Source organism: Eschrichtius robustus, chromosome 10 (assembly GCF_028021215.1).
Source record: "Eschrichtius robustus isolate mEscRob2 chromosome 10, mEscRob2.pri, whole genome shotgun sequence".
Taxonomy (NCBI): domain Eukaryota; kingdom Metazoa; phylum Chordata; class Mammalia; order Artiodactyla; family Eschrichtiidae; genus Eschrichtius; species Eschrichtius robustus.
In genome coordinates this window covers 58,974,095-58,994,063 of record NC_090833.1, presented here as the reverse complement: position 1 = coordinate 58,994,063, position 19,969 = coordinate 58,974,095, and the positions used below count along the sequence as shown (strand labels likewise).

Here is a 19,969-nt window from a genome sequence, read left to right as displayed (position 1 = left end):
GGGTACTCCTGTACTTAAAAATATAAGAATCTGTGTTTCAGAAAGCCTCTAGGATGATGCCTAAATCCAGCCGAGGAGTTTGGTTGATGTTATTATTTGGCATTTCCTTTTCTTTTAGTCATGTGGGCCAGTCAAATAAGATTACAATCGGTATCTGGGAAGTTTGGTATTTAGGAAGTTACTACATCTCATTCGCTACTAGGCTTTTAATGACTTTAAACTCCTTTTTTGATATCTGCACTGTGTATTTTGTTTGAGTATTTTATAGAGGTATAATGAAGATGACAGTATTTTTTTTAAATTTTTATTTATTTATTTATTTATTTTTGGCTGCGTTGGGTCTTCGTTGCTGCACGCGGGCTTTCTCTAGTCTCAGCAAGCAGGGGCTACTCTTTGTTGCGGTGCGCGGGCTTCTCATTGCGGTGGCTTCTCTTTCTTGCAGAGCATGGGCTCTAGGCTCGCGGGCTTCAGTAGTTGCGGCACGAGGGCTCAGTAGTTGGGGCTCATGGGCTGTAGAGTGCAGGCTCAGTAGTTGTGGCGCACAGGCTTAGTTGCTCCGCGGCATGTGGGATCTTCCCGGACCAGGGCTCAAACCTGTGTCCCCTGCATTGGCAGGCGGATTCTTAACCACTGCGCCACCAGGGAAGTCCCCAAGATAACAGTATTTTACAAAGCCTTTTTCCGGAGGTCTCGAATATATTTTCTGAAAGAGTGACTATGGGAAAAATAGATTTTTTTTTCATTCCTAGACTGACACATCTTGGTATGGGAAATGCCTAGTGCTTTTATTGCTGCAGGAAGTTTTCATACTTTATTATCAAATCACTTTATAATGCCACTGCTTTTGAAAAATAACTATTGTGTGTCTTCATTTCTTCTTTTAATATGGCCGTGTTGCCCTTAGCAACTTTATAATAAAGTACACTCTGGCTGGCATCTTTCCACCTGGGTAACTCTCCTATATATCTCTGTGAATTCATCATCGAATGCATTCCTACCTACTCCCAATTAGCCAACATGTATTTTTGCTAAAATTTAAATGAAAGAGAAAAGAACTCCATGAAAAAAGAACTAGATAATAATATACAAAATCAATGTGCCTCAAGGTGGTATAAACATGTGTTTGCATGTTATTAATTCAATTACTAGCATGTGAGAATTTAAAATATCTGTTTTTGGTTAATCATTTCTATTTCTAAGCACACCTATAAACTCTTTGACTCTAAGATACGCAAGTACATAATAATGGGTTACTAAGTTAAAGATTGACTTTTGGGAGAATTTTTGACTCATGGGATAAACCTTCATTTGTGAATTATTTATCCATCTAGGACGACAACTCTCAAATACTTTTATTCAGTGAGATCCTCTCATCCTTACTTCCTATACCCAACTTTTAAGGTTTTCTTCCCCCTTCATTTGGGCCAATCCTTAGACTATTTCTCTGCCAATTAAAAAAGACAACTTTTGTTTATTGTGCTCATTTTAGAATTAATCGTGACCTCACCTAAGCTAGATATCTCCATTATAGTAAGTCAGAGATGATAGAAGCAGAATGCTGTACAAGAAAGAAAATTGGTTTGGGTCCTAAACCCTCTCCTGAGACTAACCAGATGTGTGTCCTGAGGCTATTAATTTCATTATGTCCTTTCACTTCATTGTCTGTTACATGAGGGGGTTGCCCAAGATGATCTGTAATTTTTCTGATTTTTATCAATCTTTGGTTTCATTCGTGGAGAAGGGTAGATGCGAAGAAGGCACTAACAATAAAGAGTACAATATAACTAAGAAAATAAATATGCCGGGTGAGAGAAGAGGAGAATGTATATTGAATATCTATGATCGATATTTGTTCTCTCTACCCTTTCTTTAGGTTGTGTTTCTGTTTGGTTAATAACCATTTATTTGGTTTCTCCACATAGAACTTAACTCTCCTCTACTATGTATGGTGTTCATAGGTTTTCACAGAGATATGGGATAAGTCATGGGGACAATATTGGGGAAATGAAGAGAAGATGCTTTAATTCCACATTCCCCAGCCATTCATGATGACCTCTCACAATTCTACTGTCTGTTGCTGGCAGTGAAGTGAAAGAACTTCCTTGGAACCGAATATTTCGATCCTGGGGCTGTTCCCTCAGAGAAGAGCTAAGCTCCCATCATGAGAAATGGGAAGCACATCTCTTCACTGACAGACATCAGTGCAGTCTCTACCCTATTTAACGGATTCATCCTTTTAATTGGTGACAGAATTTATGTCATCTAAGTCTGTGAACTGACCTTCCCATAAGGCAAGCCAACTTCAGTTCTAGCTTAGGACAAAAAGGGAACTTTGGGAGCCATCCATAGTGTTTTGACTTCCATGCCCAGAAATTCAAATCTAAAACTGCACTGGAAACACCGAAAATTGATGGATTTAGAAAATAATATACTAGAAACAGGCCTTGAAAAATCCCATTTTTTTAATTAAAAATTTTTCTTCAACATTAATGAACTGTTCTAGGACATTGTTTCCCACCTTTGGCACTGTTGACATTTTGGTCCAGATAATTCTTTGCTGTGGAGGGTGGTGGTGTGTACTGTAGGATATTTAACGGCATCCCTGGGTGCTACCCCTTAGGTGCCATTAGCACTCCCCTTGCATCGTGACAACTAAACATGTCTCCAAACATTGCTGGTTGTCCGCTGGGGAAGGGGCAAAATCGTTTTCAGCTGAGAGCCACTGGTCTAGAGCTTGGATCACTCTGAAGATGGAATTATAGATGTAACACCTGTGAGTAGGCAAAATCAATTTCTGTTGAGCTCTAGTAATGAAGTATTTAAAAACTATTATATACTATTATTAAAAGACCCTTTGTTTTAAAAATAATCTTAAGGAAAAAAGTAATCATTGCTAAAGGGAGTGGTAAATTCTCCACAAACTGAATTTTAAAAATTACTTTTCATAGTGAATAAGTAAAATAATTGTCATGTATTGCTAGTTTCTACTCTGTATTGATGTAAATAAAACAAATGGACATAAGAATCATTAAAGCCTTATTACTCGCAATGTATTTTAAAAGCAAAATGTATTTTAAACAAAAAATAATGCATTAAAAAATATATACTCTTTTGTTTTTTAAGATAATAAAAAGGAAAATCAGGAGTAATGAATTTAGGAATGATGGTTTCACATCCATTTAGAAATGCCCAGAGATTAAAGCAATATAATCTGTGTTCTGCTTTTTGGGTAAGAAGTGACTGGGTTACATATCTGTCTCTACTTTGCAAGATTGATCAGTTTCTCACTTTTAAAATGTATTTTAGGAAGAATGGAACAAATAACAGAGTCCAACAGCATGTTGAATAGACTTGTATTTTAACTTTTCCATTGCAAGTTTCCACTAGTGTTGTATAAAACTGGATAGAAGTTATCACACGCGGTAATCACTTAAAGGCATTAGATGCTTCTTCTAAAGCTATCCTACTTTTCAAATCAGAATTATATTTCTGTTTGTAAGGGAAAAAATAGGTAGACAGAGAGATGAGGGTTTTTTTTTTTTTTTCCCCTATCTGTTCATTTCTCATGGCATACTTCATTTTTATTTCCTGAAGGAGAAAGAAACGATCAAAGTTAATAATGTCATTTTGCCATTTCTGAAAGTAACTAATATTTATGTGTGCCTCAAATGTAAAGTTATTTGAAATCTTACAGAGATTCTACCAATAGTAATTTGAAAAGTGAATTATACAAACCTCAGACCATTGGCTTTTCTCTCTATGTATCAGAACTAAACGTATGAAGAGTCTTTAATGTATCCATATGGATAAGCATTGTTTTACTCTTCAGTTATTCTAATAATCCAGTTGATTTCACCAAAGAGTTATCACGTACTTACAGTCACCTGCTGTCTTCAAACTAAGTCATAGCCTAAGCCAAAAATGAGATGATTGAGTTATTTTTATGTATTTATACATAATATCTCATAGACCCCCTCTGGGTTTTTCTTTTTCTCCCAATTTATTGTCATGAAAACATGTTTAGGGCAAAATAGAGTTCTGACATGATGTGCTGTTATGGGAAAGAGTATAATTTAAGGAGTTTTCAGTTTATTTCATAAAAGTAATTCCTTATATTCTTTAGATTCCTTGTATTCTTTAGATTCAGAGGTATATTGGATGTGTTTAATTTAATGATATTCTGTTTTATTTAATTTAATGACATTCTTCTATTGCCGTTTTTTAATCTCAGCACTGTTTTCCATAGTCGAGGCTTTCGGTGCTGCATGCCTTTGAGAATGTACTGTCCATATCCCTCATTGATATTAATTAATTGAATGTGGCCATTTCATAAGCATTATACACATGATGTCATATGGATGTGTAGAAGTATCCTTGCCTTTCCCATCTATGAAATGTGGTGTTTCTTTGCTGTCAAAGTTCCCATTTCTATTATATCCCAAACAGGGACTTTTCATAGTGGGGAATACAGCTCTTCTGGCTGTGATAATGAAATACCCATTTTTTTCCTTTTAATTACAGTGTTTCTGTTTGGACATTTTCCAGTTACACACTTGACCACTTATTGATCCCCCACATTTTATGAAGTAGTTTGAAACAATGAAATGATTGTTTTTGGCAGCGTGAGGGTCAGGGATGGGGAAGTAAGTGACCCAGAGGTTAAGTGGGTTTCCTCACCTAACCCAGTGAACCCTTAGAGTCTAATTATTTGGAAGCCAAGGGCTACATGGACTCAGGATTCCCACCTGATTGTTTCAGTTTACAACCCGGAAAACGTAGGCTTTGTTTATAGCTGTGCTCGTCAGTGCTGTTGAAAACTAAAGCTATGGTCTGTGCTGTCCAGTGGGGCACCCACTATCCTCATGGGGCTATTTAAACTTAAATTAAACTTAAATACAGGAAAATGTTTACTTCCCCAGTTATACTAGCTGTGTTTACAGTGGTCAGTTATTAGTGCAGATAAAGAATATTTCTATCCTGCAGAAAGTTTTATTGGATAGTGCCGGAGGATTCTTGTCCTAGACCATGATAAACTGTTTAGGGGACTATCTTCTCTTGGAAAATTCTTGTGAATAAGTGAAATGTTGAAAGTTGATTTGTGTTTTCTCTTGTCTTTTTGTGTCCTTGTAACTGTGTGCTGAGGGCACAGGAAACTCACAGGGCGCCCTCAGAAGTCTCTACCAGGCTTGCTATAAACTACAGGCCACAGCAGCCCTGCTTGTGTCTCTTTTACAAATCAGTTTTCCTGGTAGCACATCCTCCCTACAATTTTTTTTTCTTTCTCTTAAATGGTTGGAAATCTGTTCTAGTTGATATATAGAGGCCTGATTGGTTTGGGAGGTTGATAAAAAGAAGTCACAGCATTTAGGGATTTCCTCTTTACCACACCATCTCCCCAACTTAATGGGTATATGCTCAGGTTAAATATCATTACCACATTGTTGCTTCTAAGATGTCTAGAATTGAAAGTATAGGGTTATTTTAAGACAGAAAGAAGCAAGATGTATAGGGATAAATAATATCTAGTGACAGCAGTATTTTTTTAAGTTCTTATGGAGATTTTTTGAAAAAAAACCTTAATTCTTTCCCTTTGTCTCCCTCTTCTCAGAACAATGATTTGATTCTTTAACTTTCTCCTAGACTGGCCAATGTAATTTTTAAAAATAACTTTTAAGATTACAAACTCGTGGATTTTAATATGATGCGTTCCATTTCATTGCAGTTGTTATTCTTTTTGCCACTCAGATTTTCCTACATTTGACTGATGTAGGAGCCAAGCCTCTTCACCTTGGCTCCTCTTTTTGGCTCTAACCTGGTAGTTCCTGAAAACCTCCTTGCTTCCTGGTGTGGCAAGATGCTCCATGCTCGTTTTGCACATTTTCTGCAAAAAACCTACAATCACTCATTCCTCTAAGGGACTTGTAGGATAGCTTTTTAAAAAGAAAAGCCTTTTTTTTTTTCTCTTATGTTAACATAATCTACAGAAACACCAACAATACAGAAAGCTGAAAAAAAATCCTTAAACATTCATATCAGTTTGAATATAAATATACTTATCATAGAAAAGGGTTCCAATGTTAAATTGAAGATAAAGAGTTAGGTGTCAGCTAATCAGATCACTTGAAGCAGTGATATAGGACTCAGGGCAAGTATGCTTTTCTTGTTTCATTTCAAATTAGATTGCACACACTGGCTCTCTGAGCTGTTAGTTTCTCTAACCACACATGCACATAAATAGAAAAGTAGATATTGAGCTGATGGGAAATCAACAAAATTATTGTTAACATCTTTGTGCCGTGAGCAATAAGAAACCAGAGAGTTTTAATTTTTTTTTTTTTTTTTTTTTTTTTTTTAGCTCATCTAGATGGTTTGTTTTATCTGCCAGTCCCAGTTAATAAAAGGCACAAAGGGCAAGGTATATAAAAATCACAGAGTTAGCCCCTGCTGAGGGCTATTGCACAAATGCAGAATAATTTGTGATGTAAGCTAAACCATGGTACTTTTAGTATCTCCAAACCCCCTTTCTTGCCCTTTTCATTGCAGCGTGCTTGGCTACCCTTTCTTTAGGGTAGGAAACTACTTGTAACATTGTAGTTTGGAAACTACAGGAAACTACTTATAACATTCATTCATCCTCATTATTTCCTTTTTTTTTTTTTCCCCTTTTTTTAAAAAAAACGTTTGTTATTTATTTATTTGGCTGTGCTGGGTCTTCGTTGCGGCACGCGGGATCTTCATTGCGGAGTGCGGGATCTTTAGTTGTGGCACGCGGGATGTTTTTTTTTTTTTTTAGTTGCAGCATGTGGGCTCTTTTACTTGCGGCATGCAGGCTCTTAGTTGTGGGATCTAGTTCCCTGAACAGGGAACGAACCCGGGCCCCCTGCATTGGGAGTGCAGAGTCTTAACCGCTGGACCACATTATTTTCACTGAAAACGTTTTCTTAAAAATCTACTGCCCATTTTTGTTCCAAAATTCAAATTCCACCTTACTAATACACAAGCCAGCATTTTCCTTTTGGCAAAGTTTCTATGTAATAAACAAGATACAGAGTGGAGATTGGCCAGAATGAACATCTAGAATTGGTTTTATCTTCACACCTCTGATCTCCTTTTGTCATATCTCGGCCAAGGGCATAGCCCATTTAAGTAAAAATAGGTATGTTCACATCTGCGTTCGTTTCTAGATCCTATCACTGTTTCAAGTCAGAGGTAACATTTGTAGGTTCATTTGAAAGAACTTAGTCTTCTTATGGCACTTCAGTTGAGAAGGGGGAAAGCCAAATCACCTCTTTCCTGAGAGAGCATTTCATACATCTCCATCTCTGTGATTGCATCGAGTCATTATGTAGCAGTTGGCTCTGATACGCTTGCACAGACACAAATTGAGTCTGACGGGACTGATGTCTCCTGGACTTTGCTGTCATTTGAAATGCTGGCATGAGGATGGGAGCGGTGATAGGGGGAGAGGGAGAGAGCTGATTCCTTTAGCACTTCTTCTATGAAGTTTGGAGAATTTTAACATTGGATAGCTGTGAACTGCTTGATAAGTTGTTTTCCGGATGAGATTGATAACAATAGCTGATTTGGAGGAGCTGGCTAGCTTTCGGTTTCAAGTACATGCATTTCAATGTACAATTTGCTCCTTCATGCCACCCACAAATCTGTTCAAAAGGAAAAAAAGGCTATCTAGTGGAATGGTAATTAGAGTGATCATACCCCTTCCTTTTAGTTTTATCTTTCCTGCATTCACACCATTCATTCATAGTAACGAAAAAGATAATATCTTTTTAAAAAAATTTTTATTCTCATGCTCAAGCTTAGTTTCAAAAAAGACACACTACAGTATCTGCATTACAATACTTTTTAAAGTGCAAGTTATTTTAAGTTTTTAGGTTATTTCTGGATGTCTCGAGTATCTTGTGTCAAGAATTTTATGTGTTTCAGATATTCCTATATGCAAAGCTTAGAGGTATACTGTTTCATTGGCAAACAAATTCTGATTGTCATTCTCAAGTTCTGCTCACAATGACAGAGGAGGCAGTAACATTAAATATGCCCTTTCTTTCTCTCTTTATTAAGAGCCTATTCTGTATAAAATGTGCTGGATTTATTGAAGGTTCTGTAGGAACTATCATTTATCACCCGAAGAGCCATACTTCAGATTGTTGCTTGGAGACAGTCAGTCATCACTTCCATTCTTTTCCATTCCCACCAGGACCACCATCACTCTTATGGTCTGTGTTACTTCTTACCTGTGACTCTTGATAATAGTGTTCTGTAAATCATCCCACATTCAGCTGTCAGTTAATCTTTTCAAAGCTTCATTCTATATTGTTCTTCTGCTCCAAAACATTAAATTGCTCCCTTTGTGGTTTGCTGAAAAAAGCCTGGTTGACTTAGGTTGGCATCCAAGGCTCTCCATGACCTATTATTTTTTTAAGCCTGAGCCATTTTCTTTTTTTTTTTTTTTTTTTTTTTTTTTTAATATACTGCAATTTTATTTCAATCGCACAAACGAAGTTAGCGTGTTGGAAATTTAAATGAAACAGTACGGTAAAAATAGCAGAGAGCCAAAAACTCTAATAAGGAAGTACACCTGAAGCATGAGACATTTTCTTTTGCCTCATCTTCTTGTGGTTTCCGAATGGATCCATCGCACCAACCCAGTAGCCTCATTGTGGACCCCGGACCAGCTACATCAGCATCACTCAGAAACTTGTTAGAAATGCAAGTTCTTGGACCCCCACCACAGACCTACTGAATCACAAACGCTGGTGGGTGTGTGCCCAGTTACAAGTCTTCCTGGTGGTTCTGATGCGTATAGATATTTGGGAAGCCCTGCCTCAGGCCAACCAGGCAACTCACCTTTGCCAAAGTTCCTTTTTCACTCTGCCCTGCGTTTGCGTAGAATTCCTGGAATGCCTTTCCTTTCTTTTGGTAAAATTCCGCCTGTACTCCAAGGCCCAGTTGGAGACACCGCTTTTTCCATGATGTCATTCCTGATCCTGTATTTCATGGCATTATCTGGCTTTCCTTCCTGGCACTAATCACGTATTAACTTGTACTAGTCATCCAACGTACCTGTCTTATTTTCCCTCCTAAACTGGAAAGTCACAGAGGATGGAATCTGACTCATTTTTGTTATCTTGCGACACTTAGTGCTGAGTAGCAACTCTGATATCTTGCATGCAGTAGGCTCTCTAAAAACAGGCTGTGGCTTATTGATTTTACTTAGAAAATTGAGAAAACTAAGCCGTTGCCCAGGAGGCATATAAAAATCCTGTAAGTCAAAGTGGCTTTTGCTAGCTATTGTTTTGACTTATTGAAGCCAAACTAGACTCAAATGTAATGTGTCTTTAGGGAAGAAGCCAAATGTGCTGGTGTAAAAAATTCTAACCTCTACCGTTTAGCTGGAGAAGTCGAATTAGCACTGTCATTTCACCTGGTGCCAGGAAAGCAGCTTCCATTATTCTGCCAATAATAGACTTTTATCCTGCATGGTGGAGCTTCTCTTAAATCTTACTTGTAGCATTGATGGACTCTCTTCCACCGATGTAGTCATGTAATATTTCATAAGAAGTGACAGGTTCTTCTCATAGAACGTTGCCCAGAAGGTGGCATGAGCAGAGAGTGAAATCCAGAGTGGTTGGCTTCAGGATGGCCTGAACATGGGAACAAGATCAGCTTGGGTAGCCCCATTTCACAAACCAGGTTGTTTGCTTCCTAATACAAAGGTGTCCTGGTTACAGTGCATGGCGTATTGACAGTGTTTTGCATCTCTCGTGGTGGTTGTGATGGAACAAGGGGAGAAGAGTGACGAGTCTAAGTGTCTTTGTGTTTTCTTCCCTTTCTTTTCTTTACCTCTCCCTTCACAGGCTGTGAAAGTGTTCCAGCTGAAAGTTCACATCGGTCCAGCTCGCTGCGGCTTCCGAGGCAGTGACTCCAGGCTGCCAGTGTGCGCTGGTGCCGGGCTGCAGGATGGTGCGCGTAGCCAGGCCGCTGCTGCTGCTGCTTGCCGTCTTCCTCCACGCGGATGCTGAGAGTAAGCCGTTCTCCCCTTCTCTAGGGGGCTGTAATGAGTGGTTTTGTTTGCAGTTGGCACCACGCTCAGGGCCTCTGAATATGTTTCCTTTGGAAGTAAATCCTGAGACACTGTGGGATCCTCCTTGGCTACCAGCCAGCCTTTCAAAGAGATTATTGACATGACTTGCTTACCATTTCCTCTCTGTCTTAATACCCTTTTTCTTGTGCATCGAACTGCTCCTACTGGTTTGCCTTTCTTTTTTTTTTTTTTTTTTTTCCTTTCTTTTTTTGATACTCTTACCAGTCCAGTAGCAAAAGGTATTATGAGACCAATGATACAACGCAAACTGGGATTAACCAGTTGGTGGTGCCAATAAGTAAATATTGCTCAGACCCGTTAGAAATTTCTTTAGTTTTGTGGATGTTTCTATGTTTAGAAAAATGTGCAATGTCACACTGAGCCCAATTAAACTTCCAAGCCCTTGTAGCTGTCACAGCAGCTGTTCTAACGTACCGTTTCCGACAGCTGTCGTGGAGTACAGTATTCAAACAAATCAAGCAGAACTGATAACTTTGTGTCTGGATGAAGGGTGTGGAAGTGTGAGGAGAGTTCTGTGGAGTACAGACCCCAAAGTTTGGATTATTGGACTCAATTTGTGAAACTGAGATTGTGGTCAATTAGCTTGCCAGTTAATGAGAAGATCACATCTCCTTTGTAATTAGGAAATCATTAGGCCTTACCTTCTTTACATACGTTTCTTTTCCCATCTGTCCTTTGGATTTTTTGGAAGAGGCAGTACTGGAAAAAGGTATGTCTCTGGCTTGTAGTTACCAACATGTCTGGTCCCCGGTAGTGGTTTAACTTATATGAGAGTCGGCCATTCTCTTCGGGAGTCCCCTTGGTACTATTAAAATGTGTAACATCAGCAGTCATTAACTTTTCCCTCCACTGACTATTTCAGTGAGATTAAATTTGACTCATGTTAAAGATGTTTCAAAGACAAGGATCCTGTGTCATGTTGGCCCTTACCTGTTAACTGCATTTCAACAAGAATTTCCTCAATAGCAGCCAATTTCTTTGTTTAAATAGGGCTCTATTTTTTAAAGAGAGCTTTCCAGGAGTGAAAGGAATACTGTTAATAATAGGATACATATGGAACGTGCATGTTTTAAGCACAACATTTTCTGGTTAATAATGTATATAGCCTCCTAATTAGCACTTGGGAGTGTTGGTTTAAGATGAAGCCAAGGAATTTCGAGTACAATGCCAGCAAATAATTAACTGGGAAAAGACCCAAATGAAAGATGCTTGTGTTAAAAGCCGTTTATGTCAAAATGTATTTTAAAGTTGAAATCTAAATTTAGTGTTTTAAAGAAATCAGGCATATGGCTTTATTTTTCAGTTTTGGCTAGAGTGAAAAAGTAAGTTGTTTTACAATTGTTAGCTTTCGGCAAAAGCATATTAAGGCCGTGGGACCTGACTTTAATATCAGATCTCAGTTAGGGATTTTCTTAAAGTTATTAGACCTAATTATCATATATTCATGAAGTTATCCTTCCAGATGAGTAAGCATATTCTTTTACTGAGAAGCTTTGCTTTTGCTTAATTCTCTGGTGGAAAGTGGCAGACAGGTATCAAGCATTGAGGAACAAGTACTTTTAAAATTTTAAATTATGTGTGTTTTTTTTTTAATAAATTTATTTATTTTATTTTTATTTATTTTTGGCTGCTTTGGGTCTTCATTGCTGCACGTGGGCTTTCTCTAGTTGCGGTGAGCGGGGGCTACTCTTCGTTGCGGTGCGCGGGCTTCTCGTTGCGGTGGCTTCTCTTGTTGCAGAGCATGGGCTCTAGGTGCGTGGGCTTCGGTAGTTATGGTGCGAAGGTCAGTAGTTGTGGCGCATGGGCTTAGTTGCTCTGTGGCATGTGGGATCTTCCTGGACCAGGGCTCGAACCCGTGTCCCCTGCATTGGCAGGCGGATTCTTAACCACTGCTCCACCAGGGAAGCCCTGAAATTTAAAATTATGTTTTAAAAACAATCTAGACTATAAATGATCATCACCTGCTCCTCCTCTTGCTCCTCCCCTTCTCTTTCTCTTCTACTCTTTCATCCATTTCTTATCCAATAGAGTCTTAAGCAAGAAATAACAAAGGCCTGAGTGAATTAGCAATTGTTAGTTAAATTAAGATATTTACCATGTTATATACTTACATGATACCAGTTTTCAACCTCAAGATGTAACCTGGAAAAGAATCCATTCTCTCTCACTTTTCCCTTCGCAGCTACAAAGAGGGAGAGGCTTCTTCTTTGCCAAATTAATTTTGTTTGGTTTTGCCCTATCTCCTCAACCTTACTTTAGGATATTTTCCCTTTAACAGATTCATTTGGCATTGCTGAATAGCATATGTAACCTGAGCGTTACTGGGGAAAGAGGAAAAATTAGCCATATTTTTTTAGGTCCATTTTAAAAGAAGAAAGAACATCCCTTAGTAATCTACTGGAGGATATTCATGGTACATGAAAGCACATGGTAGAGTCTGAGATATAATTTTAGCCACTAAGACAGTTTAAAGAACAATTGATGAAATAGGATTTAGATTGTAACCCATTAAATTGTGCCATTAACTTCTCTTAAAACCCTGAAAAAAATCAAGATACAAGTAGCACTGAAGAAAAATTTGATTTCTTCACCATCATAGAAAGATGGTATTTCTCAGGCTTGTATCAACTGGGTCACCGATTGGTTTCCGTATACTTTCATTAGCACATTTGGCCATATATATATTTATTTTTTCTTTTACCTAACTGTATTTTGTCTTCATACAATAGATCAGGAGTTATGTTTCAAACTTTAATAGTAGCTTGTCAGAGCCACTCAAGAACTATGGGAATAATTTTTTTTTTTAATGTTGCTCTCTTTTGAAGAAGAGGATGATATGCAGGTGGGGAGTGGAAAGAAGCCACTCTAGGGTGCCATGTTAACTTAGTGTGTTCAGCTCGCTGCCTTTTGAAACGGTTAACTCTGAAGAGCTGAGGAGTCAGGCTTATAATCTGCTGTGTGGAACACCACAGAAAAGTGCTGGTGTGATGTTGCATTAAGTGGAAGAGCTCTCACGAGCCTTGGTTCAAACCCAGGTTGAAAAATTGTGATAATATCCCTTTAGCAGAAAATTATAGTCTTTGCCATTGCCCATTTAAAGTGCCCTACCGATCTCCACTATTATTTCAAAAGGCTAGAAGTGTGCATGGATCCTATTTCTTTTTGTTCCTAAGTCTGGAGTGCTCGAAATGATGTCGCTCGTTGCTTCTTGAATGCACATACACATGGTAGAGCTGTGGTCCCGGGGAAGAGTCAAGTGTGACCTCAGTTTGAGCACTAAGAGTAGCCCTTCCTGGTGCCAAGCTAACCAGTTTTCCGTAGTGGTTTGACTGAGGTCAGTTCAGTGATGCTGTGCATGCAAATTCTAGATGAATTTAGGTTGTATTATATTAATATAATCCTGGGGTAAATATTTTTCTTTTGACTGAGTTTTCGTAATAGTTTCTGGTAATTTTATGTAGCTTTAGTTTGCTATTTACCAGTCCTTTTTCTTTCTTTTTTAAACTAAATACAGGCCAAGAATCTGCTGTTAGTACATTCTTTTATCAAACTGGTTTCACTATGATGAAATCACTTACATTCTAGACCTGAGTTTATGCTTTTTGGCCACTGTCATTGGACCTGAGTGTTTACTGGATCTTCATTATAAACACAGCCCTTGATAGTTGAATTCCTAAAATGGTTTAGTTCATCCTTTTTCTGTTGCTTTTTGCCATTTTTCTGTCTCAGATGGTGAACACACCCCCATTTTCCATCCTTATGGTTAAGGAACCTCTCTGTAGTCCCCATCTACTCACTATATTTCTGCCCTATGTGAAAGTAATTAGGTTTCTTTTATTCCCCCTCTGGGAGTATATCACTCGATCCAATGGAACTTCTTTATTTCTTTGGCATTAGAGAACAGACTGACATCAATGTTGTAAGTTAACCATTTTTTCCTTACTTGTTTTCTGGTGGGCAGCATAGGGTAATGGTTAATAAAGTAAGCTCTGAAACCAGAGTCTGGTTTTAAATTCTGGCTGTCTTTTTGTAATCTGAAGCATGATGCCACATGCTCTTTCTCTGAGTTTTCCTATCTTAAAAATGTGGGTGACGAGTGATGATGGTGATGGTGTAGTGTAGGGCCTACTCTTGGGTTTTATGAGGAATAAATGAGTTAATGTAAAACACAGATCAGCAGATAACACATGGTAGATATTTCATAAGTTTTATCTATCATTATTCAAAAACATTCAGCTAACATTTTTATTGAGTACTTTTGTTTAGGTACTGTGCTAAAATTATTTAATTTGATACAGATCATCAAAATTTGGACAGTTGATAAACCATATTTTCCTGCAGTGTGTTAAAGTCCCCAGCTTGCTTCCCTATAAAAAGTTCTATACATAGGAGATTCTTATAAACTCTTGTCCCAGGAATTCAACTGAAGATCAAGAGGGAATAATAGGAAGCATATCTGCTTTTTCAAGCTTAGGAAATAACCAACTTAAAATTAATTTTGCTTGGGTCTAATGGACAATGGAAAGTGTTTCCATCTTCCTGTTTTGTTGCTTCCTGTAGTGAATTTTCTTGAGCTGCTCTGAGGGAGGAGCTATAGATATTTACTGTAAGCACATACAGAAATATATGGGACACTGGTCCAGAAGGCTGGAGATGGAGGTAAGCATGGTAAGGAAGAAGGTGAGTGGCTTTTGATATGGCCAGAAATTATTCTTCAGAAAACAAAATTAAAGAAAAGGAAAATGATTAGATTGAAGGGCAGGGCAAATGATTCCTTTTGCATTCTGCGGAAATCACTTCCAAGAAGCAGCCTGTCAAGAAGTTAGACCTCCAGAATGAAGTTAGGAATGGAAAGACTGTCTTTCTTATGTCATCAAAATGCATTCCTCCCAGCAGACAGGGCCATTTCACAATGAGAACATTCATAGATCATCAAAAATGTCCTTTAGTTTTTTTTTTTTTTACATTATGGGTATTTAGGTATGTATGATGTATGTATTCATGTATGTATGTACGTACTTAGATCACAGACCATTCAATCAACTTTTAAAAGGTAAATTGCTTGGGATGATGAAAATGAAATGTTCTAAAATTAGATTGGGGTGACGGTACTAATTGGGTATAAACATACTAAATACTATTGAATTGGACACTTTAACTGGGTGATCTGTATGTGTGTGAATCATATTCCAGTAAAGCTATTTAAAAATGAAAAGGTAAACTTCTGCTTAATCCAGCTCTCTGGTTAGATTCTCTTTGGTATATGTCACCTGAAAGAAAAGTGTTCTGGTTCCTTCAGGCCAGTTAGAATAGATGTGCTCATTGAGGAGAGCAGGAAGAAACCCCATTCATTTCTCCATGCTTATCAATGCCTTCATTGTTTTCCTTTTCTCTGAATTTACAGAGGTGTGGCAAAATAAAAACCTTACTGCTCCCTCCTCCTTCCTCCCCTCACTGTAAAGTAGCTAAATTAGCAGAATCCAGCTGTCTACAGCAGGAAAAATATTCCAGCTATTTTACTGATCCTTTGGTCCCATTGCAGAGTTTTCTGTCGCTTTCTGAATTAATTGCTTCCAGCAGAGCTGTACCTATCTAGTAAGGTTAAGGATATGTCACATAATCAACAAATGTGTACACTTCAAAGCATTTTCTTGTGTGTAGAGGGACTTGCTTTTTCTAAAAAAAAACGAAGTATGTTATATTTGTTATCTCTGGTCTCTGTTTGCGATGAGGGCCCTAAGCTTGAAGGATAGAACAATATCTGAAATATTTGTGAATTACTTCTTGTTATTGCTAATAGCCTGGTGATATTTGATTATACTGTTCTATGATTTCCTCATTTCTTTCCCATCATATTCTTAGTTTCTTTAATTTTCCTCACGTAGCTGCTATTTACCTGATTCATTTCAAGTAAGTTTGATTTGTTTGGGAGCCCACACTCTTCTGCCCATGTTGTCCTGCTTCAGTAAATTCAGAAAACCCCCAACCAGTGTCCAACTTGAAATAAAGAATCAAAGAGAAAAGTACTAGTGATTGGGTGGAAACCAATTCTCTTACTTATGATTTTGCTTTTTCTCTTTTCCTCAGTTTGCTTTAGATTTATTTATTCATTCGTGAAACCAGTAACCAGTGTGTGTGTGTGTGTGTGTGTGTGTGTGTGTGTGTGTGTGTGTGATCATGTGTCCCTGCTACATGGAAAGCTTTGTGCATAATGGTAGGGATATAAAGATTTAAAAAAGTGTGGTCCCACACCAGCTTGTAATCTACTTTCAGAATTCATAGCTCACTTTTCAGAACTCTCAAGCAATATTCTCACATTTTATCTCCAGGCAGGAAGTAGCGCTTAAGAATATGGACTTGTACCCGTGTTCAGATCCTGCCTCTGCAGTATAGGTGTTCTGACCATGTGCAAGTTACAAATCTCTATGTGCCTCTCATCTGTAAAATGAAGATGGAAAATGGCACACACTTGATATGGTTATCATAAGGATTAGAGAACTCGCAAAGCATTTTGAATAATAGGATTAAATATTCACTAAATGTTAGTCGCTCTTTTGCTTTTTTCTCATCAACTTGCATCATTTCCAAATTAGAAGCATCCATGTTTAGATCTCTGTGGACATTGATGATCCCATTAACTTTATGATTTGAGCAGTATCTTTTAAAAATGTAAATATGTATCATTATATATGCAGTTATGCCTCCAAAGGGCATTGACTGATTGACACATTTGTGTATTTAATACTCCCTCTAATAAGTGTTTATTGGACACATTTCCTGTGTCAGGCATTGAGGTAACTACTGGATATACAATGGTGAAATAAAGAGATATGATCCCTGCCCCTAGAGGGCGTAAACTCTAGTGGGATAGACAAATATTTAACATTAATCTCAAAACATTCATACTTTCTAACTGTGATAAATGTTTTGAGGGAAGAAAATAGGGAGGTTAGTGTCTCAACTATTCAGAAGAGTAATAAAAAGTGTTATGAAGGAGCAATTTATTTCTTGTTTATTGTGAAATAATTTTAGACTTGGAAGAAGTAAAAATTGTACAGGAATTTCCCAAGTACCTTTCACCCATATTTCCCCAGTAGTGATATAGTATGTAACAACAGTACATTATCAACCTCAGGAAATCAATATTAGTATGATACTATTAACAAACTACAGATTTTACTAGCTTTTACATCAATATATTTTTGTAAAGGTGTAGTTCTATTAAGTTAGATCACATGTATAGCTCTGAGGGAATGATTTTTGAGCTAGCACCTGATGGATGAATAGACACTAACTAAACTACACCTGAAAGAGGTGTTAAGGTTCAAGAAAGAACCTGCTCTTATACCGCAAGACAGGGATAACCTGGGGTATTCTGGTGACTGAAAGAATGGATGTGACTGGATCGCAGATGCTGAGAAGGAGGAAGTAATCAAATAAGGGTAGACAAATAAGCAGGACCATCTAATGCAAGGCTTTAGAACTTGTTCAAGATCTTGGTTTTTATTCTAAGGACAACTGGGGGAGTGACAGAAAGAGATGTAAAAAAACATCTGTGTGGTAGCAGGGTAGAGAAATCCTTTGAAGCCAGGCCAGCCAGAGTGGCCTTGAGATCTTTTAAGGGTCTAGTTGAATGTTAAGGAAAAGATGGGGAACAGGGGAGAAGAGTGGTGGAGGTTAGGAAGGCCAGACTGCCTTGAAACTTAAGAAATAATGTTAGTTGACTTTTATTGAGCTACAGTCTCCTAAAACCTGAACCACCTACAGATTATTATAATTCTGAGTGAAAGAGAAAGCCAAGCTAATGAGGGACACGTAATTCTTTATTTTTAACATGTCATTATTTTTTTCCAAAAGTATATCACTGCTCATTCTTATGATTTCTCTTTTTGTTTGTTCAGGTAAATTTTTTAAACTTACCTTTATGTTAATATATTTGTAAAAAAAAAATACTGCGGAATCCAGAATCAGTTTAAAAATGTGAATGAAGTTTAAAACCCTACTAGAATGGGTATTTCAATTTAGTTTCTGTTCTCCAATGTAAGTTTTAAATTCACTCTACAATGTGTGATGGATTTTGCATAATCACAACGTAGTGTTGTGATAATTGTTTTATACTTCATTTATTAAATGAGACATTAAAATACACTAAGTACTTATATCTTCAGATTAAAAAATAGCACACAATACATTACTTTTGAGCTATAAGCACAGGAAGTATAATGAGCCAATTAAACTTAATACATTCCAGTAGTTTTTCTTTTCTTTCTTAGTTGTTGTTTTTGCTATATTCAAGTTGCTTATAAAGGAGTGAGAGAAAAATAAATTGCTGTTGTTTGTTTACCATTAAAAAGGGCAGACCTTAGGTGCTGCTTTTTGCCCATTGACCAGATCAGTGGAACTATCTGTATTATTTATGCAACATGGAATTTTTAAATGTTTTTTACCTAAAGACAGATCTTTTTGGTAATGACAAACGTGTTTAAAAAAATAAAAGCCTGCTTTTTCTCAATACACCTTTAAAGATTTTTAAATTGTTTTATATCTGGTCAAGTTTTTTAAGAACCTCATTTTAATTGGTAACAAAAGTTTACAACTTGATTTTTCAAAAAAGTTAACAAACTGCAACCACCTGTTAATAAAGGTGTTAATATTATAAAAAAGAGCAGGGAAGGCATTCATTGCTTTCAGCTGTAGTGATTTCAGGTTGATACAAAGAACACCTCTTTAATGTCCATATGTATCCTTTAAAAGTAAATTTAAATCACAACATTTAATTTAAAAGTAATATTTCATTCAGTAAATGCCTACTGTGTGCCCCAAACAAGCCAGATCCTGATTCGTGTTACCACAGAATTTCTATTCTAGTTGGAGTGGGGCTGGGCGGGAGGGGGGGAAGAAACATGTAGCAAGACAAGGTTATGGACAAAAGATAAATGAACAGTGTGGCTTTGATAGTTATGAATGCTGCAGAGATAATAAAACAAGGTGATGTTCTGTGAGAGTACGGGGGGATGTTAGGGGAGGGGACAGGGCATTCCTTCATTTTATATCAAGGAAGGTGTTGCTTAATGAGACGCAACACTTAAGCTGAGTGATGGGACAGCACCCGCCATGAAGAAGTGGAGTTCAGTGCATCCAGGTGGATAGAACAGTGATTCACAAAAGCCTTAAGGAAAGAAGACTAGTGTGTTCAAAGGACAAAATAAGGCCTAGGAAACTGAAGCACAGTGAGTGGGAAGACATAGCTAAGAGAGCAGGAAGGGACTAGACCATGTGGCCCTGTAGGCCTTGGAAGGAGTTCGTTTGCTCAGCCAGTATGTAGGGAAACAGATATATTCTTGGGATATCTACCTATGAAACTTGAGTTGGGCACCACTCTCCTCTACTGGGACAAAATAAATATTTCTTTCTCAAATAGTTCATTGAAGGGTTGGTACAATCTCTGATCTGGTTATAAATTCATTTTCTAAACTGCTTGGCTGAAATTTCCTTGGTACCATCCAATATAGACTTTGAACACTAAAGGCTTTGGTTAACAGAAGCAAAAATATCTGCTTTTAGCTCTTTAGCCTGGCCAGTTTTGCTTTTCTTTTAAAGTAGATGATATTTCTACATTGACAACATACAATTAAGTCTACACTTCATTTCACCAATATCCATAGCTGGAGAGGACTAAGGAGGGTACAAATGAAAAGCAGAGCTGTAACTGAAAGGCGATGGCCAACATACATTTGTAGAGAAGAAGGGAGCTTGAATAGGGCTTTCCTCTGTATGCTTCCATTTAGTCAAGATTATAGCTGTAGGATTCCTAAGTGATTCCTATATGGAAGGTATATTCTCTAT

At 37.6% G+C, this 19,969-nt stretch overlaps 1 protein-coding gene across 10 annotated transcripts in view; it reads left to right on the top strand.

Moving 5' to 3' along the window:
* Window positions 1-19,969, top strand: part of PTPRD (protein tyrosine phosphatase receptor type D) — a 521,421-nt gene that overhangs the window by 98,521 nt on the left and 402,931 nt on the right. For all 10 annotated transcript variants that reach the window (XM_068552041.1, XM_068552036.1, XM_068552035.1 and 7 more), the window contains exon 2: window positions 9,876-10,042. In XM_068552041.1, coding sequence (XP_068408142.1) covers window positions 9,979-10,042 — 64 coding nt within the window. In that variant the 5' untranslated portion in view covers window positions 9,876-9,978. The remainder of the gene's footprint in view (window positions 1-9,875; window positions 10,043-19,969) is intronic.